This window comes from Nothobranchius furzeri, chromosome 8 (genome assembly GCF_043380555.1).
Source record: "Nothobranchius furzeri strain GRZ-AD chromosome 8, NfurGRZ-RIMD1, whole genome shotgun sequence".
Lineage (NCBI taxonomy): Eukaryota > Metazoa > Chordata > Actinopteri > Cyprinodontiformes > Nothobranchiidae > Nothobranchius > Nothobranchius furzeri.
Window position 1 is genome coordinate 80,641,592 of NC_091748.1, and position 24,663 is coordinate 80,666,254.

Here is a 24,663-nt window from a genome sequence, read left to right on the forward strand (position 1 = left end):
GGAGCGTCTGCTGCACATGTCCGTGTCCTTGGACGAGGCGTTGATCTGAAGCGATGTGACAGTGCTGTAGCTCAGAGGTCACCTGTGGATTCTCGTGGAGAGATGGTGGGCGTGGTGGCATGTGGCTCTGTGAGCTCCATCAAAGCTTTGTGGGAGACCCGAATCAAGAAGAGGAAAGAGGAGCAGGAGCAGAGGAAGAATGCCAGGGGAGGAGCCACAGACAGGTCAGACTCCACCCACTTTTATCCAGACTTGTTTGATGCGACCTGCTGGGTTCCTTATATAGGAAACTTGTTACTGACTGGCTTAATGACCTGACCTGTAGTGTTTACTGTGTGCAGGTCCTTGAGACGACTCTGGTCCTGACTTGGTGCTTTATGAACTCAAATGAATTGTACTGATTAAAAACAGGTCATCTATTTTCTGTTCAGCTGCAGCAGAAAGAAAGCAGTGTGCTACCAACACTATCTATAGTGGGGCTGTGTTGGCTGACGCGGCTCTGCAATATCGCGTGGACATCGGGGGCAGTCCCACTGGACTGGCAGACCAGGGTGGTGGTCCCCTTATTTAAAAAGGGGGACTGCAGGGTGTGTTCCAACTACAGGGGGATCACACTCCTGAGCCTTCCTGGTAAGGTCTATTCAGGGTTCTGGAGAGGAGGGTCCGTCGGATGGTTGAACCTCAGATTCAGGAGGAGCAATGTGGTTTTGGTCCTGGCCGTGGAACACTGGACCAGCTCTATACCCTTAGGGGGATCCTGGAGGGCGCGTGGGAATTTGCCCAACCAGTCTACATGTGTTTTGTGGATCTGGAGAAGGCGTGTGACCGCGTCCCTCAGGGGGCCCTGTGGGGGGTACTCCGGGAGTATGGGGCACCAGGCCCCCTGATACGTGCTGTTAGGTCCCTGTATGACCGACGTCAGAGCTCCTCTAAATCTGAGACCACGGTCTTGATTCGGAAAAGGGTAGAAGGCCTTCTCCGGGTCAGGGATGAGGTCCTGCCCCAAGAGGAGGAGTTTAAGTATCTCGGGGTCGTGTTCACGAGTGAGGGGAAGCTGGAGCGTGAGATCGATAGGTGGATTGGTGCTGCGTCTGCAGTGATGCGGGCGTTGTACCGGTCTGTCGTGGTGAAGAGAGAGCTGAGTCAGAAGGCGAAGCTCTCGATTTACCGGTGGATCTACGTTCCTACCCTCACCTATGGTCATGAGCTTTGGGTAGAGACCGAAAGAACGAGATCACGGATACAAGCGGCTGAAATGAGTTTTCTCCGCTGAGTGTCTGGGCTCTCCCTTAGAGATAGGGTGAGAAGCTCGGTCATTCGGGAGGGGCTCGGAGTAGACCTGCTGCTCCTCCACATCGAGAGGAGCCAGTTGAGGTTCCTCGGGAATCTGGTCAGGATGTGTCTTGGACGCCTCCCTGGTGAGGTTTTCTGACCACGTCCAACCAGGAGGAGACCTAGAGGTAGACCCAGGACACGCTGGGGGGACTATGTCTCTCACCTGGCCAGGGAAGGCCTTGGGATTCCCCCGGAGGAGCTGGCCCAAGTGGCTGGGGAGAGGGAAGTCTGGGCCTCTCAGCTCAGGCTGTTCCCCCCGTGACCTGACTCCGGATAAGCGAAAGAAAATGACATCAGTGACATCACTCACTATCTTAGGGAAGTCCTAAACAGGCCAGTGTGGTAATGAAGCACAGCTGGCACCTTCTACCCTCCCACGGAGCTTCGCCTGTAGTAAAAACTCAGCTCATATCCTGATAGTGGACACCATGGCCAGGCTCATAAACAGGAGGCGGGCCCTTTGGCCCTGGAAGGTGGGTCCTGGTTCTTGGGAATCACTCTACTAGATGTTCTAGATGTTTTCCTGGTCCATGGTTTAGTTTGTAGTTCAGCAGGTCCTCAGGTCATTTTATTGGCCACTGCTTCAGGTCTACCGTTCTGAAGAAGAGGAACACCAAAACTCTGATGGGTGGTGGTCCTCGGTATTGTACTGTTGTACTGAACTGGATCTATCTCAGAGGATCTTTGTGACTAGAACCGACTGTTTTCCAACGTGTCTCATTGCTGGTCCAGACTTGGTGTTCGAGTCTGGGAGGACCGAGTGGTTCTTGCTCGACTGAAGGAGAAACTTCAGACCAAAGATGGGCGACTTGTCCTTCAAGTGGAAAATGAGGAGTGGAAGGTACTGCCCCTCTCGAGATGTAGACAGGTTTTCCTGATCCAGAACCTCTAACTGACCCGTAATTCCTTTTCTCAGTCTTTGCCAGGATGTCTGGCCCAGCTGAGTCAGGTCCAAGAGTGGCAGATCCACCGCGCCGGCCTGCTGAAGATCCCTCATTTCATCTCCAGCTTCCAGAACCTTCTGGTCCTTGATCTTTCTCGTAACACACTGTCTGAGATCCCAGAGCAGATTGGTGAGTCTGACCCAGAGTCAGTACTGACTTCCTCTGATCTGGAGTCAGGTGGTCCTACTCTAGATGAAGTCCAGCTTGAGTCAGGTCCATCTGCCTTTCTGAGCTGATCCCGTTTGTCTGAGACCACCGTGTCTAAGCCCTCTCGTCTCTTGGTCTAAGGGAAACTGACCCGGCTCAGAGAACTGATGCTGAGCTGCAACAGAATCCAGTTTGTTCCTGCCGAGCTGAGTGGATGTGAGAGTCTGGAGCGACTGGACCTGGCCATGAATCGGGACCTTAATGAGCTCCCAGATCAGGTACCAGCCCTACCAGAACCCTGAATCGGGGACCAGATCCAGATCTGATCTGAAGCATTGGCTGCTTTCACACCTGGGCCGGCTCCAGCCCGCCCAGGTGTGCTGAAACGTGTTCACGTCTGGGGGGTCTGGTGCTAACCGGTCGTTTTTCCAGACCTCTTCCGCGGCTGCTTCGGGCTGAACCGGGCCTGGGCGATGTGTCAAAAAGAAGGATCGTGATATATTTTCCATGTGGTTCGATCTCGATTTTAACGACCGTTTATTTTGATGTTGTCAGTTTAAAGCAGCTTCAGACGTATAAACACAGAAAGTAGATGTTAGCTGAACCTTTTACTGACCTTCTGTGTCTTTAATGATGAACAGGTACAAAACAAACACGCGGCTCTGGGAAACGACCCACAGCTACCGGCGCTTAACCCTAACTATACACTTGAGCTACTTCAAACTACGGTAAGCAAATATAGAATATAAAAATTAGCTGTGCAGAATTGTCAGATCAAATACTTTCATGCTAACAGTCACACAGCTAAAGATCGAAGTTTCAGGCTGAACGTCAGGTTTTCCGCCGGTGCTCATTACTGACGACGACGCTCGTGTGTGACCAGACGTGGAAGCAGCAAAGCGCTTTTTGAGCTGGAGATGTGGCTTCTGCTGAGGTAGCTGGTCTGGACTGGGAAGTCTTCCATTCGTCCAACATCTGAGACACAGCGCTGACCTTTAAAGCCTCTGTTTTGTCAGCCTGGATGTAGTTGGTCTTGAAGCGAGGGTCAACAAGGGTTGCCATGCTCAGGAGGTCATCAGTGACATCATCATCATATTTTTCATTTAAGTAGCAGGTGACTGAGTTCTTGATGGCCTTGCTAAGTTGTGTGTCAGCATCACCTGGCTGTAAGACCTCTTCGTTAAAGAGCTGAAGGACGGGTTTCACACCAGAGACACTGACATGTGCTTCTCCAGAAAGGGCGTCAGTAAAGTCAACCAGGGGACTTGGGCCTTGTGGACAGACTCTAGAACATCTATGTCCTGCCACGAAGGAATCGGGTGCCTGACAAAACCTTTGCAATGGCCTTCTCCTGCTCCAGAACCCTTGCAGTCATTGCATGACGCGACCCCCACCTGGTGGGGGTTCTGTGATCAACGTGAGCTTTGGCAGGTGAACTTCATCCTGGGCCGCTGCTGGAGTAAGAAAAAGCACTGACCAGTTTTTGGACACACCAACAGCTCTCTCAGTCCTCCCGTCTTTCCTGCTTCCACCTGAGAAAAATATTAGATAACTTAACAAATCTGAATATTACTAGAACTGACATAGAGACTGCAACATGCAAAACCTACAAACTCCATAAAACAACTGTAGTTTGCATTTTTTTCAGAATCTATTAATCAAGGATAACCAGAAACTGGGTCCAGCGTCAGATAGACAGCAACAAGCGTTCAGCTGATCCAGAATGGTACGGCAAGAGTCCTGATGAATATGTGTAACCTTTAGGGCCCTGTGTCCACGTGCACTATAAAGGGTTATAATCTTCACCTTAGACCTGTTTGTTATTGTTTATAGACACATGATATTGACTATGTTAGCATTTTTTGTTTTCTTTCTTTTTTATAGGAAATTTGACAAATTCTTTATTTAAAGAAGTTTTATTTATTTTAATATTTGTAATTTTGTTTCCGTGAATGAGAGTAGACTACTCTGTAATAGTTTGATATATTTTTTCTTTAACATCACATCAAATACAGGTTCAGGTCTCAGGAGGCTAACATTTCTCCTGTTGTAGCTTTGCTTATTGCCTCCCTCTTAAATGTAATTATAAGATCCTCCTAATATTTAAAGCTCTAAAAACACATTTTCTGTTTGCATTGTTAGTTATATTAATGTAGAACAATGTTCTTGATATTTACTTACCTATAGCGGCGTGCAGCCGGTGAAGCCGAGTCCATCCTTGGAGAGCAACAGCTTTAACTATGTTGGCTCCGTTATCCGTTGTGATGCACACCTGGCGGTCTTTGCTCAGGTTCCATGATTCCAGTGCGTCCTCCAGCCCCCGACTGATGATTTCAGCTGTGTGCTCCTCTGGAAAATATGCTGTCTGCAGGCATGTGCTTTGAAGAGTCCACTCCTTGTCCATGTAGTGTACTGTTAGACTCAAATGTGGCTCAGACGAACGACTGGACCAAAGGTCAGCGGTAGTTGCAAAGAATGAAACATCTCTGAGCTCCGTCTCTAGCTTTTCTCTGCGTTCGTCATACAGCTGTGGCAGTGCCGTTTGAGAAAAGTACTTTCGTACCTCTGGTCCAGCGCTTTGATTAAATGCTTAAGTCCTTCTTTCTCTACTGTGTTCAGAGGCATCGTGTCTTCTGCGATACAAAAACTTAAAGCTGTTGCGATGCCTTTGCTTCTCTTTGAGTTCTGCTCGTACGGTGCAACAGCTGAAAACGACGAGAGGATTGATGGCTGGTCTGGTTGTGCAGCTGCACCGCCAGTGCCGGCTGGACCACTGCTAGCAGCCGCGCTAGTGCTAAGTCTGCTTTGAGACGAGCTAACAAGTTGTCCGGACTCTGCTCGCATTTCCACGCTCTCTGTATAATCACTTGGGTGGTATTTCTTTAGATGGTGAAACAGATTCGTAGAGTTGCCGGTCCGGTTCCTCGTAGTGAATGGGGTTCACTTCTCACAGACGCCTCCCCAGTGGCACAAGCACTGGCCGTCCCTGATCGTTTACGGAGCGGAGACAGACTAAAGTGATGGATGATGATGCGGACACTGAGGACCGTGCCAAAACTGTTTACAGGAACGATGTCTTTTTGTTGCTCTGGATCGCATCATCAGCGCGCTGGATGCAGCGTTCCAGACTACAGCAAACATCTGCACCGGTTCTGAAGCGGACAAGTATGACAGAAGCTCAGATACAAACAGCATGCAGGCATTAACAAAAACATGCCGCTCAGATCTCTCAGCAGAATGTGAAAATGAAGAGCTGCACTTCAACACAGCATATGATTCCCAAAGAGTCTGTCCCTGCTGCAGCTCCCTCATGCGGTGTGGAAGATGCAGCTACAGAGCATTTCTGCACTCTCCCAGTGACAGTCGCTGGGTGAACGGGCCTTCAGCAGTGGAAGCTGGTTAAAACTACCTGAGATCAACCGCAGCCTTGCCATCCTGTCGCTAGGAAGCTAACTAGCCAAACAAGCTAACTGTTCTGATGTCGTGAGTGAGACAAAAGCGTCGGTGGGCATCCACTGCGATGTAAATACATATGTGCATCTTCTGTCCTTAAGGCTGTCTACATGATAATAACCAGACGCCAGGGTTAGTCATTTTTATTTTCACATTGCATAAAAACAACAAATCTCATTTCCACCGAGCTGCTCCTTACAGAAGCCTGAATCGTCTCCTGTTTAACAATAAATATGATCGAATCACTTTTGCACGTGTCAGGGTTCCTGCATGAACTAGATGGAGCTTAAAGGGATAGCCCACCCCTTTGTGTGTGTCATGTGACCCAGAGTTAGCGTGTTGTGACCCGTCACGCTCCTGGTCTGGCTTTAGTTTAGCGTAAACGTGTAAGTGAACGTGAACAACAAGCCTTTCGTAGATGCTTCTGATCACTTATCTAACTCTGGGTCACATGACAACAGACACACCTGTACTTATGGGTGGAGCATCCCTCTAGGTAGAGAGAAATAGCTGCACAAACCACATATAACTGGTCGTTGAATAGAACCTTATTTATTTATTTACGTTTACAAATAGAACCACTTTTATGTTCCCGTGCTGAATGGGCCCAGCGACACTGAGAGTGTACCGGGCCCAGAACCGGGTGCTACGCCCCTGCCTGAGGTGACCTGCTCTCTTACCTCCAGCTGAGGAACCTGACCCGGCTGCAGCACCTGGATCTGTCCATGAACGACTTCAGCGTCCTGCCTGCATGTGTGGTCTCGCTGCCGGCGCTCCGGTGGCTGGATGTGGGCGGGAACCGTCTGCAGCATCTACCTGAGGACATCCACAGGTAGGAGACAGTGGAACAGCAGAGCTCCAGCTTACACCTACAGGCAGGAAGTGACAGCGAGGTGCACCACAGTGTATCGTTCACCCATTCACACCCTGGTGGTGATGAGCTACGATGTAGCCACAGCTGCCTGGGGCGCGATAACTAAAACAAAGACGGCTAAAACCAAATAAAGTCATTCGGAGCGTAGGTCAGCCTGTTGTCCCTTAAGGACAGCGGGAGCTCCGGACCTGCTACCAACAGCAAGGTGTTGTCTCAGGATGGAGAGTCTGCACACGCTGTGGCTGCAGAGGAACCAGCTGGAGAAGATCCCGGATAACATCAGCAGGATGGAGAGTCTGGACACGCTGGTCCTCAGCGGCAACAGGCTGAGGGACATCCCAGCACTGATGGAGGGCATGTCCAACCTCAGGTCAGTTTGTCTTTTGTCTCGTCTGTCCACAAGTAGACGTGTTCTGTCATGACTCCTGGCTCTGTTCTGGACTAGGTTTGTGAATTTCCGAGACAACCCTCTGGCTCTGGACTTGACTCTGTATCCAAAGATCCCAGCTGAGGACGGAGAAGACGAAGAGGACAGGGAAATGTTTGGACGAGAGTTCATGCAAATGTACATCCGGGTGAGCAGAGAGAGGGCGCATGCTGCGCTGAACGAGCACCGAGTGACCCAGTAAGACGGTTCTGTGGATGGAGATGTGTCCTCAGTCTGAACTCAACCCCTGGTGTCCAAAATCACAGCTCCATCAGTCCCTAGTCCTCCCCAGCCTCCGTCAGGGAGGTAGCAGCACATCTCCGATCGCCGTGGAAGCAGGAGGGGTGCCACAACACGCCTGGGACAATTACTGCACTAACTGATGGGGAATAAGTAGTTTAGAAATGTTCCCACGGCCGACACGCCCCTGCAGCACCGCTGTAGTTCTGGTGCAACACGTGTGTTATTGGTTTTAATGATGAAGGCACCGGATACCTCCTGCTGTCAGGATTTGATCTAACGGAGCCTGCACTGGGCTGGGTTAGAAACCCGTCTAACAATAATAGATCTGTAAAGTCTTCGACCACGTCCTCCGCTCTCCGTCGACCTCTCCCTTCTTCCATGCTTGCAAAGTTCTGATTGGCTTAAGTGAGTCTTGTAGCTGTGATTGGTGTTCTGTTGTGTCCAGTATTTTCAATTACCCAGCGTGTTTGTATGTTGAATTGATGTGTGAGTGGTGTGGTGTAAGCTAGATGTTTATCAGAGTCTTTGTATCTGAAAGAAATTGTGAAATCTGGGAGTAAAAGAATTAGTTGTCTGCTGTAAACTAGAGAGTTGATTATTAATAAAACAGCTTCAGACACAATCTGCTGTGTGTACAAACCCTGGTGGAGACCCCAGCAAGTCTGGACTGTCAGAAGTCGGGTGGACCTCACAGCACCGGGATTTCGTAGATTAAACTCTGACATGACCCGTCCAGTCTTGAGATGTCTCCGGGTCACAACAGTAGCTGGAATGCTTGTCTGCGTCCAAAGTGGGTGTGGCTCTTGGGGAGCCGTCTGGCTGTGTCAGGTTGCAGCGTGCAGACAGGCTGGCTGTCTGTCAAAGAGATGTTTCAAAAGAGGCTTCTTTCCCGACTTGGCCGGATCGGGTTCAGCTGGAAACTGAATTTATCGGGAAGTAATTCCTGTTTATTAAACTACTTTGTTATGATTTCCAGCCAATTCTGGCAAATCAGAATGTGCCATGTCTGGAAGGCTTCACCAGAACATCCCTCAGAAAGGGTTAGGGTTAGCCTTCCTTCAGATGCAAGCTGCTGACTCTTTAAACGTTACGAGAGGTGACCCTTAACCTTAACTCGTGTCTTATAAACGTGAGTATGAGTGTAGACAATGATAAACTTGTTAAGCCAACACATACTGATGTGTGATATAAATGGATCGTTGTAAGAACAATATTCATTTATAATTCATTGATTTAAGCACAGATTATTCAAACATTTCATTTAAACATCTTGTTCATTCATTCATGATTATTTAACTTTTGAGTTGTAAATGTTCCCTTTTTATTCAGAGTGAGGAATCCGGCCGTCTGAGATGAGAGCGGAAAGGCCTTTTGCGTCTGGTGAGACCTTGGCACTTTATTTGTGTCTGTGGGTTAGGGTTAAGAACAATAACTGAGCTGAAGGTTGATTGGTGCGTCTGGATCCTCCAGCGGGCGTAACCTTGACTTGGCAGCTCTGGCGTGACCCAAAGGTTCTGCTGTGTCAGTTCGATGGTGGACATGGACCCTTTTGATTCATCAGTGTGAGAACAACCGAGTTATGATCCTCTGGTTTAAGCATGTCTACGGTGTTCAAGCAATGGGCAAAAACTGTAATATGGAACGTCACATCTTATTGGTCATTTAATAAATGCAGCTAATCCTCACTGCTACAGGGAGGCTCCTCTCCATTAAAGAGAACCAAATCTGAACAAGAACAGTCTCTGATTGGATGTTTAGAGACTTTAGAACACAGCAGCAGACTGATGAGAGAGTTCATAAAAACTTCACATTAACACTTTTATAACAGGAATGCTTTAAAACACCTGCAATCTAGACTCAGAGAGACATTAGGATTCAGAGGGGACAGCGGTGAGTAGCACATTCTCCAGAGTGACCCCTGTGTCCACGTAACCAATCAGCTTGGTGCTGAGGCCTCTGGTCTGCAGGAAGTGGCACCTCCCACCATCGATCAGCAGTTTGCATAGACGACCCAGCTGCTGTCGCTTGGCTGCTGTCAGGAAGCTGCACGAACAAAGATGGACGCTTTTAGTGGGACATCTTTTGCTGATGACAACATCACATCTCACCCTACATTTTATTTAAAAGCACTGTTCACAACAGCAAAGGTGGCTTTACAACAACAAACATCAAATAGTGATAAAAGCTTGTCTGAACAGAGTCAGTGGGAGAATAAATGATGCAGAAGTCAGGAGGGAGAGGATTTCACAGGTGGGCGCTGGACAGCGTAACAGTGTCGCTGCCATATTGGATGTGTCTACAGAGATTGTAACCTAGCAGAAAAAGGTAAATGATGAAAACAAGTGGCCCCAGGACCGAGCCCTGCGGCACACCAGCAGAGGCAGGAAGGATCTGGATTTACACGACTTCAGTTGAACATACTGTGTACAGCTAGGGTTGGGCATCGAGCATCGACTGGAAACGGTTCCAACTGCTAGTTTCCCCCGAAATCCTTCAAATTTTCTTATTTCAATTCCTAGTTTTGATTCCTAGAATGCCGATGGAAGAGGAATCCGCGGCCGATCTCAGTGAAAATAAACGTGATCTTCAGATCTGATTCTGCAGACGAGCGCCCACTCGTTCCAAATCAAACGGAGCCCAACCCCGTGTACAGCCGGAGAAAGACAGAAGAAATGATCTTTAACGTAGCACCTCTCAAGATAAACGGCCTGTATTTGTATAGCGCCTCCGTAGGGCTCCACAACCCCCCCAGGCGCACAGGCGCCACCGGTCCCACCAACCACTTGCCCAAGGCAAGGACACAACAGCAGCACTCTCTAGTCAGATCCGGGATTTAACCTGCAACCTTCCGATTACTGGACAACCCAACAAAGAAAAAAATAAAATAAAAAAGATTTTTTAAATGATTTAAAAAACATCAAAATGAGAAAAATAAACAATTGTGATAAAAAATATAGAGAAAATAAATAAGAAAGAGAGAAATGAGCAGAACAAGGAGAGGGAGGTGATGGAGGTCCCACCAAACCTGAACAGGTGAGTTTAAAGGAGACCACTGAGTCCACTGGTCTTGGACTTTTTCAGACTAGGAACCATCTTCAGCAGAAGGGCTTCCACAGGGACAATAAAGGTGGTACACCTCTGAGGTGTAATTTCACCAGAGAGCATGGAGTTCTGAGTCAGCCGTTCAGTAACTGCAGAACTACACACATCCACCAGATCAGAGGCCGCCGGTAAGATGAGTTTATAATAATCTGCTGGTTCAGCAGGTAAATAAGGAACCTGACCTGAGTGTTTGCTTGCCTAGGCGTGGCCCAAACAACTGAGACTGTTGATTTGTTTGGTATGATCACAACACTGTTTGTGGTCATTTGCCAGTCAGGAAGATAATGACTTTATTTTGAATCTGAAAACGGTTTCAGCAAGTTGTTTGTTGCAGTTTTCTCAATATTTCATTTGGTGATGACTCTGCTCCCTAGATGGTTGGTTCGTTTTTGGGTTCTGCGATGAGCTTCAGTGGAAGATGAATTATAAACGATAATAATGAATAGATTATATTTTTCTAAGGGAACTCTTTGATGTTTGACACAGTTTAAAAGGCAATGCGAAAATAATCATGAAAAACTTCATTAAATCTAATTTAAGGTTATATGTCTGCTTGACTGAAGGTTTTTCACCTGACCTCACCTGACCTCACCTGACCTCACCTGACCTCAGCTGACCTCACCTGACCTCAGCTGACCTCAGCTGACCTCAGCTGACCTGAGATGCTGAAAATAAACATAAAAGCAAAAAGTGAAGCACTGTTTGGGTCTCGGAGTGAAATCCAGTTTCTAAACTCTGGGCGGGTGTTCGTCCCTCTCAAGTGGGGAAGCGCAAAACAGTGCTGGACTTAACGGGGAGAGAGGTCCAGAGTCTGGGGGCCACAGCAGCAGATGATCTGTCACCTTTGACCTTTAGCCTGGTGCTGCACAACCAGTAGGCTTTGGTCACTGGACCTCAGGGACCTGCTGGGGGTGTAGGGACTAAGAAGATCACCAATGTAAGATGGTGCTTGTCCATGTAAGGCCCTATAGACCAGAACCAGGATCTTGAAATGAACCCTGAAGTTGACTGGCAGCCAGTGAAGCTGGAGGAGAAGCGGGGTGATGAGAAATTAAGGTAAAAACTTCCATTAGCATGTGAATGTGTGTATGGATGAATGACTGTTGTGTTGTAAATCACCTTGGGGGGTTGGAGAACCCTAGAAAGTGCTAAACTAATTCCAGGTTGTTTGAGTTTCATAGCAAAGCCAGAGGAGCGGCAGGTCTCTTGATGAGGTGTAGTCTACTGCAGCGTTACAGAAAGGAGCTGACCCGCCTCGAGCAGCAGCCGGGCTTTCTGAACCGCCTTTATTCTAGACTATCAGGTTGACCTTTAACCCTCTGGAGGCAGGCAAGTTAAAACCTACCTACCTGGTTACTCCACATACGTATTTCATGAGCATTTTCAACTCAGAAGTTCCCCTGAAGGACTTAGTAGTTCGTCCTTTTATCAGAACCTATCCTGGGCCTGAGAGTTAAAACAGAACTGAGCCGTTTGTAGGAGAAACAAGCTTTTATAGAGCCTCTCAAGATAAAAGCACCGAGTCAGGACCAGAGTCGTCTCAAGGACCTGCACACAACACAGGTCAGGTCATTCAGCCAATCAGTAACAAGTTTCCTATATAAGGAGCCCAGCAGGTCGCATCGAGTCACTGACTAGTGTCAGAGTCTTTACAGCAATCCTCATACTAAGCAAGCATGCAGCGACAGTGGAGAGGAAAACTCCCTTTTAACAGGAAGAAACCTCCAGAGAATCCTGGCTCAGTATAAGCAGCCATCCTCCACGACTCTCTCTCTCTCTCACTCACACACACACACACACACACACACACACACACACACACACACACACACACACACACACACACACACACACACACACACACACACACACACACACACACACACGCACACACACCCCTTAGTAAATATTCTATTAGGTGAGAGATAAACTTTATTGTATTTATCCTAGTGGATCTATAATTAAACGGGTAAACTAGTAGTAGCACATCCAACGTCAAAGAGAGTAAAAAGTTATTATCAGGAGAGGGAGAATGTTTAAGTGGTTAGCAGCAGTGTGCTAGACGATGGCCCCCTCCATGAGGCCACCACAGCTCAACAGAACATCGTTGTAGCTTCTTCTGGGGAGAAAAACACTTAGAGAGAAAATAAAGTTAACAGCTGAAATAGCAGGAAATAATACAGTTAAAGAGCAGCATGAAGCATTACCAAACCTACGATTTAATCAGTGGACTTTCAGCCTGCAAAGGTTAAAGGTTACCTGCTAACAGCATCTGTCTCCTCGACTGGTTGGTGGGCATCGTCCTCTCCTCTCTGATTGGAGGGATTCTGTGACGGAGGCTCCTGATTGGCTGGCCTGAGCCCACATGTGGCCCAGCTAGACATGCGGCAGAAGGAGGAGAATTCTGCAGGTCCAAGTCCTTTCTGCTGGAAGAACTCCTGGCCCACATAGTGACGCCACTCACAGCGATGGTGGCAGCACAGTGCTACGGCTAACCCAAGCAGTGGGCGGGGCCAGGGGGTGAGGCTGGGGTCTTGGATCGCCTCATCAGCTGGTTTGGAGCGTTTCGAAGCTGGTCGGGTTTCGTCTCCAGCTCCAGCCGTTCCCAACAGGCAGCGTAAAGCCAGGTCTGCAGACAGAACCGGGCCCGTGGTCAGGGTACCGACCGAACATGTTTTATTCCACATCAGCAGGGTGACGGAGATCCCGCCCCTCTAACGCCCCCAGGGCACGTTGCAACACGAGGCCTAATGAAGTAAAACACCACCTTCTGTTTAGAGACGACAGTCGGGTCTGGGCGGAGCCACAGCTCTGTTTAACTAGTCCAAGTTACAGGTAGGTTCTGGAGGTTACTCACCTGTTGCTGCTCCACACACATGCTTTCCCACGCCGACCAATGGGAGCTGCTTCTGCTGCAGCAGAGGAACTCTACCTGGAAACAGATCTGGGTTAAACCCTCACACACACCTGGACTAGGACCGAGTCCAGCTGCTGGTGACTTACTGAGGTCCAGGTGCTGAATATCCACCTGCAGCCTCTCAAACTCCAGTCCAGCATCCTGGTGTTTCCCATCCACCTGCAACAGATGATGGCTGTGTGACAGGTTGGGGTTGATGAGTGACCTGCACAGGTGTGGCACCTGTCAAGGACACGATGACCAAGAAGGACGGAGCCAGGGTTTGAACCAGAAACCACTCGTCCCCTGTGGTTCTGCACCAGTCTGGCTGTGCTCTTGACTCATCCATCCATTACTGTATTTATCTGGAGTCGGGTCGGGGGGGCAGCAACCTAAGCCAACCTACCAGCCACTAGGAACAGCTGCTCCGGGGAATCCCAAGGCCTTCCCTGTCCAGCTGAGAGACGTAGTCCCTCCAGCGTGTCCTGGGTCTACCTTTAGGTCTTCATACAGTTTAATGTCACCAGGGAGGCGTCCAGGAGGCGTCCTGACCAGATGCCCGAGCCACCTCAACTGGCTCCTCGATGTGGAGGAGCAGCGGGCCACCCTATCTCCCAGGGAGAGCCAGCCACCCTGTGGAGAAAACTCATTTCGGCCGCTTGTGTCAGCGATCTCGTTCTTTCGATCACCGCCCAGAGCTCATGAGCATCGGTGAGGGCAGGAACGTAGATCCACCGCCAAATCGAGAGCTAGATCCAAACAACGCCCGCATCACTGCAGACGCAGCACCGATCCTGTCGATCTCACGCTCCAGCTTCCCCTCGCTCGTGAACAAGACCCCGAGATACTTAAACTCCTCCACTTGGGGCAGGACCTCGTCCCTGACCCGGAGAAGGCCTTCTACCCTTTTCCGGGTCAGGGACCATGGTCTCAGATTTAGAGGAGCTGGTTCTCTTTGTGAGCTTGGGCCGCACGGCCGGCAGTAAGTTGAAGCTGTTCCCAGTGAGGGCTGGGTTCCACCAGCGCTGCCCTTTGGTTCTGTTCAGCACCTTCATGGACAGAACCTCTAGGTGCAGCTACGGTGGTGAGGAGTTTGGTGGCAGGAGAATCTGGTCTCTGCTGTTTGTGGATGATGTGGTCCTCCTGGGTCCAGCTCTGGCTGGGTGGGTTCGCTGCAGTGTGAAGTGGCTGGGATGAGGATCAGCACCTCCAAATACGAGACACGGTTCTCGACCGGAAAACGGTGGCTGGCTTCTCCGGTTTGGGAGAGAGGTCCCGCCTCACGTTTAGGAAGAGTTCAATGGGATATCATCCCCTAACCAGCCCAGTCGCTCCCCTGACCCGGCTGTACTCCCTCATCTGCAGCTTAGCAAGAAACAGTCGGCTCAACTAGAGATGTGACGTCCCCAGTAGTGATCTCAGCTCTGCTTGGTGCTCTACTAATCACACACACACACACACACACACACACACACACACACACACACACACACACCACACACCACATACACACACACACACACACACCCACACACACACACACACACACACACACACACCACACACACACACACACACACACACACACACACACACCACACACCACACACACACACCACACACACACACACACACACACACACACACACACACACACACATACAGACACATACACACACACACACACACCACACACCACACACCACACACCACACACACACACACACACACACACACACACACACACACACACACACACACACACACACCACACACCACACACACACACACACACACACACACACACACACCACACACCACACACCACACACACACACACACACACACACACACACACACACACACCACACACCACACACACACACACACACACACACACACACACACACACACACACACACCACACACCACACACACACACCACACACACACACCACACACCACACACACACACACACACACCACACACACCACACACACACACACACACACACACACACACACCACACACACACACACACACACACACACGCCGCATACGCACACACACACACACACACACACACACACACACACACACACGCCGCATACGCACACACACACACACACACACACACACGCCGCATACACATACACACACACACACATACACACACACACATACACACACACACATACACACACACACATACACACACACACACATACACACACACACATACACACACACACATGCACATGGACGTCATTTTCGCTTTAGAAGTAAGGTGACACTGGGGTGGGGGGGGTTGGGGGGGCTAAGCAGGCTTCAACACAAACGGTTGTTTTCCGCTTGGCCCTAGAGCTCAACCAGTGTCAGTTTAATGTAGCGTAATGTTGGTTTTGGATGGTAAAACGTGCAGGGGTCAAAACCTGACTTTGGAAAAAGTAGGAAGACATGCCCCCCCCCCCCCCCCCCCCCCCCAAATTACATCCATGCACATGCACACACACACATACAAACACACACACACACACACACACACACACACAAACACACACACACACACACACACACACACACACACACACACACACACACACACACACACACAAACACACACACACACACACACACACACACACACACACATATGCATACACACACACAAACACACACACACACACACACACACACACACACACACACACACACACAAACACAGACACACACACACATTTCCGTCCCTCGGATTTATATGTGAACACTACACCGCCCATTCATGACCGAACTCACGCCGTCCAACCCCACCAGACCCCGACCGAGCAGACGCTAACGTGTAACCTCTTATGATGAATGATATAAATGGAAACCGTGTTCCCTCGCTCGGACGTGGGTCACCGGGGCCCCCCTCTGGAGCCAGGCCTGGAGGTGGGGCGCATCGGCAAGCACCTGGTGGCTGGGCTTTCACTCATAGAGCCTGGTCGGGCACAGCCCCAAGAGGAAATGTGGCTTCCCCTTCCCAAGGGCTCACCAATTGTGGGAGGGGCCAAAGGGGTGGGGTGCAATGTGGAATGGGTGGTGGCAAAAGACATTGACCTTTGTGGTCTGATCTTCGGCTACAGAAGCTGACTCTCGGTACGTGGAATGTCACCTCCCTGGTGGGGAAGGAGCCTGAGTTGGTGTGATGGTGTGCTGGGGGACTTTAACGCTCATGTGGGCAACGACAGCAAGACCTGGTTTGTGTCGTACCTGGCTGACAGAACCTTCAGTGTCTCATTGGAGAGGTGTGGTGGGGAGAAACAACCCCCACAAGTGCTGCCAGAGTATGACAGCTTGCTTATTTTAGGTGATTTTAATATTCATACTTGGTGCCCTGACAAACAATGGTGAATTAATTCTGATGAGCTGTGGACTCTTGTGATTTGGTGCAGTGTGTTTGTGACCCGACCCAGGAACATGGACACACTCTTGACCTGGTGCTAAAGTGACAGTGTGTGTTTTTCCTGGCGATAGGGGGCAGTAGATACCTGAATCGTTGCAAGCAAGCAGTATTTCTGTGTTGGAGTAAGACCTTACCAACGGATGCCCATTAGGGTCAAAAAGCCCTGGCGAGAGGAAAATTTAGCAAAAATAACAAGCACATCAGACTCCCACTTATCACTGGCAACTAGTGATGAGGTCGTTACACTCTAGGCTGCCCTGGACCTGATCGGAGCCATGGCTGAACAACGGTGGAAGGAGGATAGGTTACTGACCTTTCCTCAGGTGTTGAGACGGTCTTCGTGACCATCAGGAGGCAGTGAGAGATGCTAGGAGGGTGTATTTCTCAAACGTGATACTCTTGGCGCATCACAGGCAACGGATGCTTTTCAGTGTAATTGATAATATTCTCAGTATTCACCAACCAGTGGGTACTGAGCCCTCCGTGATGTCTTGCGAAGCATTTTTGAGGATTTTTGTGGACAAAATCGTAATGTCAGTCCCCTGTCAGACTCAGCTGGAGCCGCTTACGTTGGACTACCTTTGGGATTTTGTTAACTGTAAAACCTGGTTCTCGCTTGGATTTGATACCCCCTAGGCTTTTTAAAAGACTGAGTATTTGATGAGAAATAACATTTTGGAAAAATTCCTGTCTGGTTTTAAGCCAGTCCACAGTACGGAATTGGCTATGCTCCGGGGTTTTTAATGACATTTTATTGGCAGCTGATCCCGGTGACTTTGTTATTTTGGTATCGTTGGACCTTTCAGCTGCATTCGATACTGTGGATAACTCTATCCGGATTTCTAGGATGGAACACTTTGTGGGTGTTCACGGGTCGTGCAGGATTGGTTTGTGTCGTACCTGGCTGACAGAACCTTCAGTGTCTCATTGGGGGATTTTACTTCCTCTAATGCCTCATTCTCTTGTGGGGTTCCCCAGGGTTCTGTGTTAGGCCCATTAATGTTTTCACTGTATCGGCTACCTCTTGGTTCAATTTTTAAGAAACATGGGTATTTTCACTGCTATGCCGTTGATACCCAGGTATACGTGCCTTTTAAGAGGGGCCACAATCATGCTTTGCGGTCTCTGTTGGATTGTCTCGTTGAGGTTAGGCAATGAATGTTCTCTAACTTTCTTCTTTTTAATGATTAAACGACAGAGGTTGTAGTTTTTGGTACAAGTACTTTGTCTAGGGTGGGTGCAGTGGACCTCGGTCAGGTCGTCCCATTCTTGTAACGGAGTGTGACTTCCCTGGGTGTTGTGCTGGATGAGGATCTTGTCTTGGACAGGCAGATCTGTGTGGTGACTAAATCTAGTTTTCATCCATTAAGAAGGATCGTCAAAGTAAAGAACTTGTTGTCAAAAAAGGATTTAGAAACAGTAATTCATGCTTTCATTACATCAAGGCTTGATTACTGTAATACTTTGTACCTGTGTGTTTCACAATCCCACCTCTCACGTCTTCGGTTGGTGCAGAATGCTGCTGCACGGCTGCTCACTGGGACAAAAAGATGGAGCATGTTACTCCTGTCCTGGCCTCCCTGCACTGGCTGCCTGTTTGTTTTAGAATCCAGTACAAGGTGCTTTTATGGACGTTTAAATGTCTGCATGGCCTTGCTCCAGAGTACTTCTCTGAGATACTGGTTCTTCACTCCCCTGCACGGTCTCTGAGGTCGGCTGATAGGATGCTCCAGGGCTTTCTCTGTAGCGGCCCCTAGGCTCAGGAATGCTCTACCTTTGAGCGTTAGGTCGGCCTATTCACTGTCTGGTTTAAAATCTCTTTTGAAAACCTATTTTTATGATTTGGCTTTTAACTCGGCATGAGTCTTTTCAGAGTTCGTTCTTAAGCTTTGGTTTTTATGCATTTTTATGTTGTGTATTGTTTTTAATGTTTTCTCTTCTGTGAAGCACTCTGGTCGGTGTTATGCCGTTGTAAGCTGCCATATAAATAAAGCTGCCTTGCCTTGATCTGAATTGGAGTGGTGTTTTGTTATTGGACTTCCGTTCTCATCATGGATTGTCCATAATGAACACCATGTTCAGACATAAAGGTGTCCATATTTGTTCTTCACAACACAATCAGTCCTTCACCCATTCACACACACACACACATTTACACCCTAGTGGGGATGAGCTACATTGTAGCCGCAGCTGCCCTGGGGCACACTGACAGAGGAGAGACTGCCTAGCACAGGCACCACCGGTCTCTGATCACCACCAGCAGGCAAGGGATGTTAGGCGTCTTGCCGAAGGACACAATGACAGCGACAAACTGAGCGGGGCTCGAACCTGCACCCTTTCGATTAAGGGGCGAGCTCTTAACTCCTGTGCCACCGTCACCCCGATGATTGACTTTGTAGTTGTCTCATCTGATCTGCTTTAGGTAGTGACTGAAAGAACAAGCATGCGAATATATGCGGTTGAAGTGAGTTTTCTCCGGAGGGTGGCCAGGCTCAGCCTTACTGGTAGGGTGAGGAGCTCGGACGTTTGGGAGGGAGTACAGCCGCTGCTCCTCCACATCAAGAGGAGCCAGCTGAGGTGGTTTGGGCATCTTGTCACCTGGACGCTTTCCTGGGGTGGTGCTTTGGGCATGTCCTGCCAGCAGGAGGCCCCCGGGTCGACCCAGGACACAGAACTGCAGTCAAAGTTCAGCAGGACCAGACAGGAACCAGTAACACTATTCAATAAGGGTCCTGTTATTAACATTACTCAGTGCATTATTAAGCATTTATAAACTATTAAATAAAGTATTAACAACTGCTTAATTATGTAATGCATTACTAAACAGACATCCTGCCTGGCCCTTTTTACTCACCTTAAAGACACTTAATAGTTATAAATGGGAACATTAAGTGACTCTTTGTTTATTAATGCTTAAATATGCACAAAGTAATGTTACTAAATGAACCCTTATTGTTAAGTGTTACATGGACCTAACAACCCATATCATTAGCACTTTGAGATTACCTCTGTAATGTAAAGTGCATTATAAATAAAATGTATTATTATTATATCAAAGAGCCTGGTACCCCAAAATCCCAAAGTACCCCCACAGAACCTCTCAAGGGACATGGTCAAACGCCTTCTCCAGATCCACAGAACACAAGTAGATTGGTTGGGACCCTCCAGGATCCCCCTAAGGGTATCGAGCTGGTCCAGTGTTCCATGGCTCGGACAAAAATCACATTGCTCCTCTTGAATCCGAGGTTTGACAACCTGATGGACCCTCCTCTCCACAAACCCTGATTAGACCTTACCAATGAGGTTCAAGAGTGTGATCACCCTGTAGTTCAAACACACCCTGTGGTCCCACTTTTTACATAGGGAGACCACAACCCTGGTCTGCCAGTCCACTGGAACTGCCACAAATGTCTACGCAATACTGCAGAGCCACCACAACCAACACAGCCCCACAACATCCAGAGCCTTAAGGACCTCTGGGCAAATCTAATCCACCTCTGGGGCCTTGCCACCAAGGAGCTTTTAGATCACCTCAGTGATCTCGACACCAAAGACTGGGGAGCCCAACTCAAAGTCCCCCGACTCTGCTTCCTCACAGGATGATATGCCAGTGGGATTGTGTACTCTGCCCACATATGCAGTACGTCTGGAGTCGAGGACCGCAGCACACCGCCCCACTATAAACAGTGATGGTTGTGCACTGCTTCCCCTCCTGAGGCACTGGATGGTGGACCAGAATCCGCTCGGAGACAAACAGACGGCTTGCTCTATGCTATTCAAATAAACTGAACTGAACTGAACTGAACTGAATCCCTAACCGATGGTGTCCACCAGTGGGTTCGGAGGTTACTGCAGTAGCTCCGGACCGCCGCCTCAGCTATGGAAGCATGGAACAAGGCCCACTGGGGAATCAATGTCCCCGACATCCCCTGGGAAGTGTTCAAAGTTCTGTTGGAGGTAGAAATTGAAGCTCCTTTTGACAGAAGACTCCACCAGACATTCCCAGCAGACACTCACAATACGTTTGGGCCTGCCAGGTGTGTCCGGCATCGTCCCCCGCCACGGAAGCCACCTCACCACCAGGTAGTGGTCAGTTACAACTTTGCCCCCTTTTCACCCAAGTGTCCAAGTCATGCGGCTGCAGATCAGATGAGACAAAGTCGGTCATCAAGCTGCGGCCTAAGGCATCCTGGTGCCAAGAACACATCTGGACACCTTTATGCCCAAGCATGGTGATAATTATGAACAATCCATGAAGAGCACAGTAGTCCAATAACAAAACCTGGCTCGGATTCAGATCAAGGGGCCTTTCTTCCAATCCACACCTATCCAGGTCTCACTCTTGTTGCCCACGTGAGTGTTGAAGCCTCTTAGAAGAACACTCTTGGTTCTGATTCTAAAACTTTGGAGGTTGATTTAGGTCTGCTGCATTTTTAAGCTTCTCTGTTTGGACCTGAGGGCTCTTACCTTGAATCGGGTGCTGCAGCGCTCCACCAGCAGCAGCTGAAGGTCTTCTCTGGCTTTTGGGTCTTCGTGGGTCCTCAGGGCCTCGTGGATCCAGTGAGACAGTTTTCCTCGACCCGCTCCAAACTCCACGAAGCAGCGTTGCCCGTAGAGCAGATTCAGCTCCTCCAGGTGACCTAAGATAGAGGCCTAACAACACTTGGCAGGTGAGATGGGATGACCACCATCTTGGTATCCTCACCATCTGTCTCTGGGAAAGAGGCTAGGAACTGGCTGAATCCACTCGGTTACCTGCTGCTTTAGGTGTTTGTGGGCAGACTCTCCATTCTTTGGGTTGATGAGCTGGTCCTGGAGGACAGAATGAGACAGAATTCTGTCCTCCACCTCAGACTCCAGTCCTACGAGATAATTCAGTACAATCAGAATAGGGTTGGGCAACAAGTCAGTTGCATCAATTAATTCCTATTTTCATTTGGAGGAAAATCTGTTCCTTTGATCCCTACAACATGTTCAAGTCTTTCTAAAAGAACATTGTGATCAACTGTGTCAAAGGCAGCACTGAGATCTAACAAGACTAGAACAGACACAAGATTCTTAACTGAGGCCATGAGAATATCATTTGTAACTCTCACTAATGCAGTTTCAGTGCTGTGATACTCTCTAAAACCAGACTGAAATTCCTCAAACAGAGCATTAGTGTTTAAATGCTGACATACTTGGATGGCCACTATTTTCTCCAGGACTTTGGATAAAAATGGAAGGTTAGATATTGGTCTGTAATTCATTGGGTCATCTGGATCCAGAGAAGGCTTCTTAAGTGAAGGTTTGATTACAGCACCCGTAAAATCTTGTGGTACATACCCATTTACTAAGGATAGATTATATCTAGAATGGGGATAGCAACCAAAGGATTGGGGGGCGGGGGATACCGTCGAGCATTTAAAAAGTGAAATCCAGTAGGAAACACAGGCTGATAGATGGTTTAGCCTTCATCGCCTCTGCCCAAGCCAACCATTTCTCTCTGGTGCGGCTGTCTGCACTGGCTGCCTCTCCTGGACATCCGGGCCAGTCCCAGAAGACCGCACTGCCCTGGCTTGATTCAAATGGTGGTGGGTCTGCGTCTGGTGTTCAGGCCAACATGAACCGGTTGAGAGTAAATCCTTATGTCCCAAGGATGCCGGCGGGTGTGCAGGGTTGTGCTGCGCGGGTGGTTCCACGCCCAGGGTGACAGCTTCTGACTGCACTGATGAGTGGAAACCTATCAGGGCCAGGCTGAAGGCTCCCATCAACAGTTCTACTCCAACCCATGTCGCTTCTGGGTTCCCCCGCTCTGGTGATCCCAGGTGCAAAAACGAGCTCTGATGGGACTGAACTACAGGCTCTTAATCTCCAACTGTTTTGCGGTATTATCAGAGACGGCTGAACTGGACCCCACCATCAATTCCAACTTTATATCACTGAAGGTGATTTTTGTTCCTTCTGACCAAACCACGTCACACGTGCCACAGCATCTGACCTCTTCCCCCCGACCACTGTCCCTATCCCTAACCCAACCACCGTCGTTATTAGTGACTCGATCGACACAGTCAGTCATTCATCCATTCACTCGCTGGTGGGGATGAGCTACCATGTAGCCACAGCTGCCCTGGGGCGCACTGACAGAGGCGAGGCTGCTGAGCACAGGCGCCACCGGTCCCTCTGACCACCACCAGCAGGCAAGGCGGGTTAAGTGTCTTGCCCAAGGACACAACAGCGGGGCTTGAACCTGTAACCTTCCAATTACGGGGCAAGCACTTAACTGCTGTGCCACCGTCGCCCCATGATATGCCTCCTGTATGCTCATCACCTACTTACAGGAATAGACCTTGTGTCTGTAATCCAGATAAAGAAACAAGAGGTCAAAGGTTACAACCCTACATGACTGCCTAGGTGTACACATGAACCTTTGTTATTGCTGCTCTTCTAATGAATCCCTCAAGTGTTGTTGCTGCGGTAACGAGTGACTCTCCCCACTGTGGGATCGATAAAGTCTTTTCTGTTCTCTTCCATTAGCCACATGTTCTTCCACGCCCTCCCTACTAAAGCACTGAGCTGCTCACCGTGAGCTCTATGGTCAAATCGTTCCTTTAAAGGACTTTTCTAGAAAGAAAGAAAACAGTCTTATACAGCGCCTCGCAAGATAAAAATCATGAGGCACGTCACAAAAACAACAAACAAATTAAAGTATACAAAGATTTTTTAAAAATTATTAAAATGAAATAAAATAAAAACTGTGATTAAAAATAATGTAAGAAAAGGGAGAGAAAATGAACAGGAAAGAGGGAAATCAGCGGATGACAGCAGAATAAGGAGAGGGAGGTGGAGGTCCCGCCAAACCCTGAACAGGTGATTAAAGGAGACCTCTGAGTCCACTGATCTCAGGCTCAGGGGGAGAGAGGTCCAGAGTCTGGGGGCCACAGCAGCAGATGACCTGTCACCTCTGACCTTTAGCCTGGCGCTGCTGTTTGTCGCTACAGAAGCACATTTATTAACTAGAAGCCGCCATCTTAAAAAACCAAAGGACAAATGATTTGTGTGATGTGCTTGTCGGCCACTCGATGGCGCCATCGGGTAAGAGACGTACTCCAGAAAGAAACTAAGTGCTGCCTGGAGTCTGCGGTTGTCTCAGTCTCATTGTAGGAGCTGTACTGCAACACAAACTCAACAGCTCAGTCCTAACCGGGACATTACGAACATTGACTGAGTGCTAAACGTTTGGGAGGCTGCGAGCACCAGCAGGCTCTCCGAGGGGACGGTAGCAGCCTGCGGTTAACCCCACGTAACCCTAACCCTAACCCTAACTCACCTTCAACAGCTGCCTTCAGTTTGTCCACCAGAGCTTCCAGCTCTGCTTTGCTGTGCTCAGACAGGGTCACCTGGAACACCATCACATTATTATCTTCATCACGATCAGCATCTTCAGCCACCTGCAGCAGGTGAGCTCCTACCTGTGGAAGCTCCTGGTCTTCAAGCACTGGTCCTGCATTGATGTTCTCCACATAATAAACCTGAAACAGCCAATGAGTGAGTGAATGTGATGGCTTTAGGGGCTGACCCTAAATGATGAATGAAGGGAGCTCACAGGTTTGGGTTTCTCTCTGGAGTTGCATCTCTTCAGGTGTTTCTCCAGCTTGTCTTTGGTCACTGTGCTGAAACAGAAAGAGGCTAACAGCTGTAACGTGACGACGGAGCTATTCCACCGAAGGTTATTACCCTCTCCTCAGATGCCTCTGACACAGAACTAGTCTGCATGAGACTGCCTCAACGTCATGCATCTGCTTCTAAACGGCTTC

General features: G+C 49.0%; 2 protein-coding genes across 4 annotated transcripts in view; one reads left to right on the forward strand and one right to left on the reverse strand.

Annotated features, from left to right (window-relative positions):
- Positions 1–7,613, forward strand: part of lrrc39 (leucine rich repeat containing 39) — a 12,205-nt gene extending 4,592 nt beyond the window's left edge. For both annotated transcript variants that reach the window (XM_015974558.3, XM_054733050.2), the window contains exons 2-8: positions 2–224; positions 2,068–2,176; positions 2,252–2,408; positions 2,568–2,704; positions 6,566–6,711; positions 6,971–7,123; positions 7,199–7,613. In XM_015974558.3, the coding sequence (XP_015830044.1) occupies positions 2–224; positions 2,068–2,176; positions 2,252–2,408; positions 2,568–2,704; positions 6,566–6,711; positions 6,971–7,123; positions 7,199–7,382 (1,109 nt within the window). In that variant the 3' untranslated portion in view covers positions 7,383–7,613. The remainder of the gene's footprint in view (position 1; positions 225–2,067; positions 2,177–2,251; positions 2,409–2,567; positions 2,705–6,565; positions 6,712–6,970; positions 7,124–7,198) is intronic.
- Positions 7,614–9,058: 1,445 nt separating this feature from the next.
- Positions 9,059–24,663, reverse strand: part of trmt13 (tRNA methyltransferase 13 homolog) — a 33,266-nt gene continuing 17,661 nt past the window's right edge. The window contains exons 3-11 of one of the 2 annotated variants that reach the window (XM_054733048.2): positions 24,453–24,519; positions 24,319–24,378; positions 24,177–24,246; positions 21,623–21,729; positions 21,335–21,520; positions 13,529–13,601; positions 13,383–13,457; positions 12,785–13,154; positions 9,059–9,466 (exon numbers count right to left, since the gene is read on the reverse strand). In XM_054733048.2, coding sequence (XP_054589023.1) covers positions 9,292–9,466; positions 12,785–13,154; positions 13,383–13,457; positions 13,529–13,601; positions 21,335–21,520; positions 21,623–21,729; positions 24,177–24,246; positions 24,319–24,378; positions 24,453–24,519 — 1,183 coding nt within the window. In that variant the 3' untranslated portion in view covers positions 9,059–9,291. Of the gene's footprint in view, positions 9,467–12,784; positions 13,273–13,382; positions 13,458–13,528; positions 13,602–21,334; positions 21,521–21,622; positions 21,730–24,176; positions 24,247–24,318; positions 24,379–24,452; positions 24,520–24,663 lie in introns of those variants that run through there. The other variant, XM_054733049.2, reaches the window with a different exon arrangement.